Consider the following 11,700-nt stretch of genomic DNA (forward strand, 5'->3'; position numbering starts at 1 on the left):
AAAAAAAAAAATATATATATATATATATATATATATATATATATATATATATAACATAAAAAAAATTTTGGAAGAAAAAATGTAAAAGCTTTAATATACATTGCTATAATTGTACAAAAGAAAGATGTAAGCCTGAATGAATTTGATAAAAAAATACAGTAAATACAGTAATACTGTGAAATTACTATTGTTACAATTTAAAATAGAAATTGTAAAAAAAAAAAATAACTGTTTTCTGTTTTAATAGCTATTAAAATTTAATTTATTACTGATGTCAAATATTTTTTATTAGCCATTACTTCAGTAATCACATGATCCTTCAGAAATCATTCTAATATGCTAATTTGAAAACCATGATAATTTTTATTTCAGGATTCGTTTTTTGAATAGAAAGTAAAAAAAACAGCATTTATTTTAAATTGAAATTGTTTGTAACTCAATGATTGTTTTTACAGTCACTTTTGATCATATCGCTGAATAAATGTACTAAATGTAATAAATTCTGTTAATAAAATTCTGTTGACCTTTTACCCCAAAACTACTATACCAGACAGTCTTGTCCCAAACTCACCTTTGCACGTTAAACTGGCACAGAAGAACAGCTAAAACTCCTTTAAGGGAGCAGCAAGACAGAAGACTTTGTCCCATCAATAATGCACTGTCAAATTTGCATGTAAAGCGCCTTAACCAATCAGAGCTGGCGCTGGGCTGGTGGTGGGAGGTATTGTGTGATTGGCAGCTCTGGGGGGAATGTGTCTGTTTAAACCGAGGTCGTGCCGTGCGGCAGGGTGGCAGGGTTTCCCTTTAACAACAGGCATGAGCAGATGGGTCCTTACCCGCTGTCCCTGGGGCGGCTTTTACTTTCTCCTGTCTAATAAATCATCCTCTTCCGTCCAGCACATTATGCACAGGTATTTCATTGCTTTACTAACCCAGCACAGCATGTACAGCCAATCGAGCCAGTTTGAGATGATCTCGTTGATCATGAACACATGTTACAGACTGTAACTACCGAACTGAACCTCTTGAGCTCTTGAGATTGTTTAGAGACATTCATTTGCGGTTATAGGTTGTTATGTGATTAAAATGGGATGATGGCTGTCCTCCAGAGGTGAAAGAGTTTCTGAAATTGAGGAGCAATTTAATAAGTCAAGGGAACAAATTAAGTTTAATAGCCATCATTACATAGTCATTATTTTTACAATAATACATTTGTCATTTAAGGTAATTTCTTTTTCTTTTTGGTTTAGTTTAGCCTTGTTCTCTCTGAAAGATTCTTTTGACTGTTTTTCTATGAATTATCCATACCATTAACATTACAAATGTACTTGAAGTGTCATCCAAACTTGAGGAAATGATGCTGTCAAATGTGGCGAAAAACAGAATGCTGTGATTTATTTGATTCACATATACAGGCATCCTCACCACTGACTGCTGAGAGTTTAATTTATCGTATGGAGAAAATGGATTTATTCAGGAAAACAATTATTCATTTGAAGAGACTTGTTATGAAACAGAACAAATTGCTTGTGTAGATGGAACAAATTGTTGATTTTCAGAAATAGATAAATTGAATGGGGAGAAAATAAATGATGATTTTATATATATTTATATATATATTTCATTTAAAAAAATCTATGGAATTTCGCTAATGTTCAACAGGTTGTGGTCAGTAAGATTTTTTTTATCTGTTTTTGAAAGGTTTGAAAGTCTCTTATGTTAACGAAGGCTGCATTTATTTGATCAAAAAATACTGTAAAAACAGTAATCTTGTGGGATATTTTTACAATTAATAATAAGTGTTCTCTATTTGAATACATTTTAATGTATTTCTGTTAGGGATGCACCGATACCACTTTTTCCAGTACTCGCCAGATACCGATACTTTTATTTTTGGTACTTGCCAATACAGAGTACCGATACCAATATTTTTTTTGCATTTGTAATTTTTTTAAATATTGGGTACAGAAACCAAAAGAGCATGTATAATGTTAGTTGGTTAACTTCATTTATCAAATAGATACAGTCAAACCAAAATGTATTCAGACACCTTCAACATTTCTCACATTATCACAGTTTATTCGCTATAGTTTAGAAAATGGTAATAAAATATGACAAGAACTCAGAGTTAAACTGTGTCAGAACAAATTCATCTTGATAATGTTAGATAACTTTGATAGAAAGGTATGTAATAGACTACAATCAACCAAAAATTATTCAGACAGCTGTTAGTATGACAGTATTTACACAACTATCAATACTTTGTCGGGCAACCCTTAGCCTCAGTGACAGCCTGTAGTCTCCTGGGGATGCTGTCACCCAGCTTCATGCAAACCTCAACTTCAGTTTTTTTCCCAGACTCGAATCTGAATCATTTTTGGTCCCAAATTTGTATCAGTTTTACTGGTAGTGCACTGTATGAAGAAATTTTGGGTATAATTGGTCACAGTTTGCTTTATTTTGCTATCCTCACTTGCATAAATGAACTATAGTGTCCTGCACCCACTAGTAAAAAAAATATTACCGTTAGGTAACTTGTGCATTGTTTTACTTACTTGTTTTTTTCATATCTGACCGAACTACAAACTTTCCAGTGATGTCTGTGAGAAAGGTATATTCACTCGACAAGCTCGCGCATCTGCGCCGCTGCGTGCTCAATCTACTCAGCATGCTTTGTTTATCAGCTCGCGCACATCAGCTATACAGGCATTAATACTGAATGTTTAACGTTATATTCATTGCATACATATACTTCGTAGTAGACATCCTTAACTCCATTCTGCTGTCTGTTGTTCTGTTGTCAGTGTTTCTTTGTCTGAATATGGCGCTTATCACATGCTGTGTGGTATCGGCGTTTGGTATCGGGGCATTTTAATGAGTACGAGTACAGGAGCTCAGTATCGGGCCCGATACCGATACCAGTATCGGTATCGGTGCATCCCTAATTTCTGTGAAGGCAAAGCTGAATTTTCAGCATCATTACTCCAGTCTTCAGTGTCACTGATCACATGATCTTTCAGAAATCATTAATATGTTGATTTGCTTCTCAAAAAACATTTCCTATTATTATCAATGTTGAAAACAGTTGCACTGATTAATAGGTTTGTTGAAACTGTGATACTTTTTCAGGATTTATTTTGATGAATTGAGATTCCATCATTTATTTAAAATAGATTTTTTTCCCAACAATGTAAAATGTCTTTACTGTCACTTTTAATACATTTAATGCAGCCTTGCTGAATAAAAGTTTTTTTTAAAGACCCCCAAAATTTTCTTAATTTGAACAAGCTTTCATAACCTTGCTTTTTACTTTTAATTCATGTGCATGATAGGAATACTGTGAATACTGTTCATGACCGTAGTTCAACGTCTGCTTATAGAATATCATTTCATTTGAGATGCATACCTTGGAAAATGTTTCACAGATTTGATTTGCGTTAGACATTTCAATGCATGTTTATCAGCAGGTAAATCATGTATTTATGTAACCTTATATACAGCAGTGCAAACCGTTATTCACACATGCAAATCAAATATTAGCTGATACTTATTTCTTTAATTACAAAATGATTCATGTTCATTGATTGATTTTCATAGCAGTCACAAAGGCAAAACACTGTAATGCCTTAATTGAATCAGGTTTTAGGGCAGTCAGAATGTGAATTTTTCAGTAATAAATCATTTTGATCATGTTTATACCTTCAGTAGAATAGATATACTGAAGTTGTATACTATACTTTCTTTTTCAACACTTCTGCACTGTGCTTTGGGGCCCAGTCTTAATTTTGGTGGTCTTGGTGTGCCGCTGCGCCTGTGTGTGTGTGTGCATATGAGTGATGCTGTCACTCAGCAGGGGGTGACTGCTCTCTCTGACAGCCCTCCTCATGGGCCTGTTTGCCTGCCAACATCACGGCCCAATCTGACTTTCACATCTATTCTAGTTTTGCGCACACGCACAGACGTGGCACCGATATGAGCAATCCTGCCTCAGCTGTCGGACTGACATCTCTCTGGCTCTCTCTCCACAGGATGACTGTTCAGTGAGTAGTGAGGAGTTTGATATGAGTGACCCCACATGGATATCAGCTGAACGTCACGCTGCACCGTCTGACCTGAACCACCCCTCCAGCGCAGATAGGATGCACAGCCCGCAAAACACACACAAGGAAGAGGACGGTAAGAGACACAGTATGGTAATTTGCGTCTTAATAGAGGGTTTGAACCCTCTGATTACTCTAGAGTCTCAAATGAAATGCATGTGCACATGTTTTCAGCACAAGAAGTAATTTCCTTAATCAGTATTTTTCTCTTGTTTTCTGGTAATCAAATCTAAACATCCAAGCACAATGCACAGCCCGCAAAACACACACAAGGAAGAGGACGGTAAGAGGCACTGTATGCTCATCTGCGTTTTAATAGAGGGTTTGAACCCTCTAATTACTCTAGAGTCTCAAATGAAATGCATGTGCACATGTTTTCAGCACAAGAAGTAATTTCCTTAATCAGTATTTTTCTCTTGTTTTCCAGTAATCAAATCTAAACATCCTTATGCAATTTTCCTATATATATATATATATATATATATAGCAATAAGAAAAATACAGTGACAAACATTAAAAAGAAAATTTTTATATTTATATTGCGTATAGCTTTATACACTACTGTTCAAAGGTTTGGGGTCAGTATTTTTTGAAGGTTGCCTTATGCTCACCAAGGCTGGGTTTATTTTATTAATAATACTGTAAAACAAAATAATATTGTGAAATATTATTGCAATTTAAAATAACTTTTTTCGATTTGAATATATTTTAAAGTGTAATTTATTCCTGTGACGGCAAAGCTGAATTTTCAGCATCATTACTTCAGTCTTCAGTGTCACATGATCTTCAGAAATCCTTATAAAATGATGATTTGGAGCTCAAGAAACATTTCTTTTTATAATAAATGTTAAAAACAGTTGAGCTGCTAAATATTTTTGTGGAAACCATGATACTTTCTTCATGATCCTTTGATGAATTGAACTGAAAAAGAACTGAAATAGAAATCTGTTGTAACAATATTAATGTCTTTACTGTCACTTTTGATTAAATTTAATGAATTCCTTCTGAAAAACATTTTATTTCTTTCAAATTTTTTTTTACTGATCCCAAGTTTTTGAAAAAGAAAGAAAAATAATAACGTTTATTTTATATAGAAAATATATTTTAATAGAGATAAGGATGAAAATAAGGCAAAAAACCTGATAGGTTTATGGCAGTGGTGTTGAGAGAGAGAGAGAGAGAGTGTGTGTGTGTGTGTGTGTGCGCGCGCGCGCGTGCGCAAGTAAGTAGATGAACCATGTTCTTTTACACACACGTTTTTTTGAGAGTGGTGGAATGGCCTGAATGAAGCGAGAAGAGATGTAGGTATCGATTGTGATCGAGTGGCCTCCTTCCTGCTGCTTTCAAGGAAAGAGAAGTATCTGGACAAAGAGAAAGATTTATAGACAGATGAAGATGAGATAAGGAGGAAAAGAGCGAAGGAAAGAGCTCTAAAGATATAGAGTGGTGTGGATGTGTTTTTAGATGGTTAAAGGAAATAATTTATTCTAAATATATAATTTCAACTAAATAAATCATTATTTAGCTGAAAATTGTTTATTCATCATCACTTACTCACATTCATATCGTTATTCTCTTCCATGAAAAAAAATAGAGGTATTCTGGAGACTGTGCTGGTCTTTATTTTTCCAAGTTTCAATGAATGGGGACAGAGGCTTTATTATTGACTGAAAATACATCTGACAAAGCTGTCCTTGGCACGTTCCTGAGAGAAGTAATGATGTCTGTTGGAATTACGAACATTTGTTGTTTTAAGTCAGATCTTTTTTAACGTATTAGTTAATTTGCTTCCAAAACCATTCTGGAGGATTCATTTATAAATATCAGGCTGATCCAATTCTTAAGTTCTTGACTCTCAGACTCAATTCGGTGGTTTTATAAGTGAACGACTTTAAAAATATGGTCTGATTCTTACTCAGAGTTATCGTATGACTTCAGAAGAGTCATGTGAGACATATGAACTTCCTTAAGAGGCCTTTGCTCGTTTCTTTGAAGCGTGAAAGCTCGCAATTGAGCCTGAATAAATGAAGAATTAAAAGTTTTGGATGAGCTGCAGGGAGGTCAGAGCAAGCTTCTCCGGGACTTTAAAGTCAGTAGTTCCTCGCTGCGTTCTCCAGCAGCTTCTCTGTCTGTGGGTGACATTAGCAACCCAAAGAGCTCTGCGTTTAGATAATGATGAGAAAGCAGAGTGTTTTTTCCCTCCCTCCCTCCCTCTCTCTTCATCTATGGTAGAAGTATAGCTGTAATCTTTCTGTATTGAAGGCAATCTGAAATCTTTAATACAGAAAGCTGCTTTTGAAAAACATGCACGCAGTTTTCTTTTCAGATGCTTTTAATAAATATATATGCTGTATACAGATGTGGACACGCACCCACAGACGCAAACACTGTCCCATAGTGAAACTATCCCAGCACCCACCTTTTCTTGCTCCTTCAGCCATGACAAGTGAAGGATTTGACATACCCTCTATTTTGTAGTAGAATAATGCTGTAGTCCTTAAAGGGATAGTTCACCCAAAAATTAAAAATGTCATCATTTACATATTATTTACCATTGTGTTGTTCCAAAAGTGCAGGACTTACTTTCTTCTGTGGAACACAAAAAGAAAATATGTTGAAGAATGTTTTGGCCCAGTTGACTTTCATTATTTAGACATTTTTCAAAATATCATCTTTTGTGTTCTGCAGAAAAAAGAAGGTCATGCAGGTTTGGAATGGCAAGACAGCATTGTAATTGTTCAGTGAACTATAATAGATAAAGTATGCAATAATTTGAAATATTTTTTTTCTGTGCAGTTTTTGTATTTTTTTTCTGTACTGTATTTTACATGAGCCCACGTTTATTTATATAGCGCATTTCCCACACATTGGTGTGTTTAGTTTCACTTCAAATAAATTAGTTTAGGCTTGGTATTTATAATAAATGTTGATTAATAATGAATGCCACTGTAATTGTTTATTAATTCCTGTTCTGTTCTGAATACCATTAAATTTAAAGGAATTGGAGTGAGGAGAAATAAAATACATGATTATAGAATTTATAATGTTTTAAAATATATAAATTAAAAATAAGTTAGATTTTTTTGAGAGTGTAGAATACTGTATTGCATCTTGCAACAGCATCTCCATGATTTTAAACTACACCATGATGTAGCTCAAGTCATGAAATGTATAACTTGAATCCAATGAAAACTGCTTTGGATAAATGAGTCTACAAATGGCATAAATGTAAAACTTTAGGCCAGGCGTAGGCACAGCACTTTCTGAGGGCCATCAGCTGAGAAAGACCCCCTCAACCCCTTTATCAGCAGGACTCTGACAAGAATGTATAGATATGATGATGATGATGGAGGATGGGAGATGGAAAAAGAGATAAAAGAGAAAAAAGAGGTCAGGTAATCAAGACGGCTCTCTCCGACTGATTAGAGTTGCTCTTGAAAGTGAAATGCTCAGCCACAAAGAACAACCTTCGTCACCTCAAATTGATTTCAGATTGACTGAACATGAGGAGACACAGTCAAATGTGATCTTATGTATTTGCAGAAAGTTTCTTCTAGGAGAGGTGGCCATGTATTAGGTGTAGTCGTCTCTCTTTTTTTCTTTGTACCCATTTGGCCTCTTGTAAAAGTTAATCAGTGTCTAAATGCACAATTACTCCTGCTGCTTATCTCAACTCAGCTTGGCGGTGTACATGTAGTTTGTGAAGTGTAAGTTTCCCATTTACGTTTAGATGTTAGTCTAGTGGCTAAAAGAAGACTTTACTCAGTATGTTCATACAGAAAATGTCAAAACCTGCAGGTGTAACTGCTTCCTGACTACCTGAGTGTGTATAGGTGTTTCACGTCTGGTTTGTGTGTGATCAGGGATATGAAGTGTCAGTCTTGACACTGTGGCCGTGACCTTGGTGCAGTGACCTCCTGGTGCAAGAACCAGAGGCCAGACAGTAAAAAGAGAGGAAGAGAAGACAGTCGGGGGATGGTTGAGGTGTACATTGGGAACTGCAGGATGGAGAGAATTTACTTCACACCTCAGTATGAGGGAAAACACACATGTAGTGCTAAACATGCTGCTTGAGATAATGGAGCTCAGAGCAATGGAACCATGTTCTCCGAACAGATGCTGTCAAGGTCACGGTCTGCCCCAAAGCACCGCACTACCCCTGTACATCACTGCACCCCGTGATTGGCCTGGAAAGGTTCATCAGATCCCTGCTGTGGTGCATAATAAAGCTGAGCCACTGCATTAGACCTGCACTTTACTACTGCGTTATAGCCCTGCAGCGGTGAATTATGTGCCTTTACTAGTATTTAATAAATGTGAACAAGTGATTCATATCCTTACCTAGCTAGTGTGCATTAAAAAGGCATTATTAGTCAGAGCCATTGCCTCTTGTTTAGTGCAAATGCAGCAGACATGGTCATGTGGGAAATGCAAGTTCAATTTATCCTGCATTTTGTCTTGGATCTAAAAAAAAAAAAAAAAGTCCAGGTCATTTTTCACCTCAAATTGTATTATTATTATTATTCTTTCTTTTTTTTATTTAAACTTTACTCATTTGTTTTAGTTTAAAAATGAATAAAAAAAATAAGAATTATTTTAAATGTATTGATTTATTATTTTCAGAACAGTTCAGACTCCCCCAAATTTCCCCCTCGAAAATGTCATTATTCCAAATAATGATTTTCTTTTTTTTTTTCAGTAAAATGACCAAAATCCAATATATTTATATACTATTTAAAGGCAGGCAGGACGTTAAAAAAATCCCAATGTATTTGCAGAGAGAAAGAGACAACTTTGGTATAATAGGAATTGAATTGAATGGAAAAAAGTGCTTAATTGTCATGAAAATGTTTATGTTGTTGTTAATGTTATTTTCTTTTAACAAAATGTAATTTCTTATATTTTTTCCCTTTAAAATTGGGGTGAAACATGAACTTAAGCTTTGTTTATTTCATGCATTCACTGTCTCATTTACTAAAAAGTGTCAAAAATGAAAAATCTCTACATTAATGCATGATCAGGTCATAGTGCATCTTTGTGTGTAGCAACAGGTTTCTTGGATGTCATCAGGGGATGTGGTCATAAGCTGAAGCTCAGGAGAGCTGAAGCTTGAGTGATTCAGACCTGCTATTAGAGCTCCGATGGATTTGAATGACCTTTGTCATTACATGGGTGGATTTGTTTCAGCCCTAGTGGCAAAGTAACCCAAAGGACAAATGCAACCGCAGCCCAGAGCCTGTGCCGAGTGTGTGTAGTAGGGAAAGTAGGCCATGTGAAAATGACAGTGTGACTTTGACAGTGTGGCTTTCCCTCTGGAGGCTAGTGATAGAGGTCAAGTGTAAAAATAAATAATTAGATAAGCGTGTGAAGCTCCTACTTTTATTTAATGCTCAGCAAAGGTGTGATTATCCTAGGGGCTTTTAGACATGGATATCACAATATTGCACTTGTAGCCAACACTTAACCAGCACTCAGTGGTCCATGCTGATGCTATCAGCTTCATTTTGAACTCAGCTGTTTCCATCATTTGCCCAATTGTCAATGTGTGTATATTGCTGTTCAAACATTTGATAAAAAGTTTAAATTTTTTTGAAAGTCTCACCCAGGCCGCATTTCTTTAATCAAAAATTGTCAAAAACAGTAATATTGTACAATATTATTATATAAAAAAATGTAATGTTAATTCATTTTAAAATACAGTTTATTTATGTGATGGCAAAACCGAATTTTTAGCAGTCGCTACTCCTGTATTTAGTGTTACATGATCCTTCAGAAATCAGTCTAATATATTGATTTTCATCTTTTTTTTTTATTCCCAATGTTTAAAACGGTTTAATATTTTTATGAGAACCATGATACATTTTTCAGAATTCTTTGAAGTTCAAAAGAACACAATTTATTTGAAATAGAAATCTTTATAACGTTCTAAATGTATTTACTGACAATTTTGATCAATTTAATGCATCCTTGCAGAAAAAAACTTGCTGACCACAAATCTTTGAATGGTTGTGAATATATAAATAAAAATTAAAAAAATACATTATTATGGCTGGTAAAAATAGTTAGTTAGTAGTATTTAAAATTAGCTTAATTTAAAAACAATAAAAGTCTACAGAAGAAGTCTGAAGTTCCCATTTTGGTAGCTGAGTAGATGTGTGTGTGTGTGTGTGTGTGTGTGTGTGTGTGTGTGTACATGTCAACATGTGCGTGTCAACAGGAGATGTAGAACATCAGACACATGCTCTCACACATACAATACACACACATCGGCAGATCTGTCAGAGTTAAACACTGCATTGCCCCTCTCTTTACCTCTTCTCTCTTACACTAACCTCCCTTCATCATCACAGCTCCTGTCACCTCTTCTCCTCTCCTCATCTCTCTTCTTTTCACACCAGTGCTCTCTGTGTTCACAATATCTATCTCCCCATCCTTCAGACAGCAGACGTCTGTGATCTGCTCTGAACTGTCTCAGTGTTTACAGACAGACAGTTCAAAGATGCCCAACAACAACATCAGTAGCAGCAGGTACGGTCATCAAAAGCAGAACAAGTAGTTGATCCATGTTTTCCAGCTAGAAACCCTCTTACTGATGCTCGAATGGAAAATCTGAAGCCCTCCATCAGAGTTGAGTTCTTTGTGTTTGGTTGGTTCTGCGGTTTAGACCCAAAAGTACAATCTGAAAAGAGACTAGCTGGGTGAGGGGGTGGAATTGCTCTTAGGTTTGGACCAAGTAGTCCAATCGAGTGTGAAAACAGCCTTACCGCGCACTGTGTGTGACTCAGACAAGCAGCAGGCTGAAACATGACAGTGGATGCTTCACAAGAATAAGTGTTATGGTTGTCTAGTTGCTTTGTGAGAGAAGACGTTGATTATGTGCATGTGGGACTGAATTTCCAAAGAGCTCTTTTCTGAAGAGCCTAACACTTTTTCAGCGGCCTTGGTTCTGGAAGGATTTTTGCCATTCATTTCCCCAGTAGAAGTTTAAAAAGTACTTTTAATAAAAGTTCTTCAATAAAGAATTGAGCCCAACAAACCAGCTTTGGTATGAACATAGTCATTGTAGTTTAAAATTGTGTTATTTTAGTATTATTTACATACTATTATAGTATTAATGTTTTGAATGATCATTTTTAAAAATATTTTCAGCTTTAGTTTTATTTTGTTTGTAATTCTGTTGTGCTTTTGACATTTTTTTATTAGTTTTTAAGATTTTTGTCTTTTTTGGCTCATTTTTGGCAACATTTATGATTTAATTTATGAAGTTTTCCTATAAAATATTTATATTTTATTTTATCCCTAGTGAAAAAATATTTGAAATAAATTTATTTCATGCTAAGTATACTATAAATACATTTACATATTTATTAATATACTTAAAAATACTGTGCAATTATACTTTTAGTATACTAAACTGGTATACCTAAAGTCTGACAAATTGGAACAACTACTTTTGTACTTAATGAACTTGAAATGTGCAGAAGTAGTGCTGAGGTCCAACTAAAGATATACTGAAGTATTGTGCTAAAGTGGAACTATTGCAAGTGTACTTCAGGTATATATATACAGTGCCTTGCAAAAGTATTCATTTTCATATTCA

General features: G+C 35.1%; 1 protein-coding gene across 1 annotated transcript in view; it reads left to right on the top strand.

The window, feature by feature from the left end:
- The window catches only part of LOC107603114 (nucleolar protein 4-like), an 81,019-nt gene extending 71,806 nt beyond the window's left edge, over positions 1–9,213 (top strand). The window contains exons 5-6 of the mRNA XM_016295828.1: positions 4,029–4,176; positions 9,146–9,213. Of these exons, the coding sequence (XP_016151314.1) occupies positions 4,029–4,176; positions 9,146–9,213 (216 nt within the window). The remainder of the gene's footprint in view (positions 1–4,028; positions 4,177–9,145) is intronic.
- The last annotated feature ends 2,487 nt before the right edge of the window (positions 9,214–11,700 follow it).

The sequence above is a fragment of the Sinocyclocheilus grahami genome, unplaced genomic scaffold (assembly GCF_001515645.1).
Source record: "Sinocyclocheilus grahami isolate Dianchi unplaced genomic scaffold, SAMN03320097.WGS_v1.1 scaffold341.1, whole genome shotgun sequence".
Classification (NCBI taxonomy): Eukaryota; Metazoa; Chordata; class Actinopteri; order Cypriniformes; family Cyprinidae; genus Sinocyclocheilus; species Sinocyclocheilus grahami.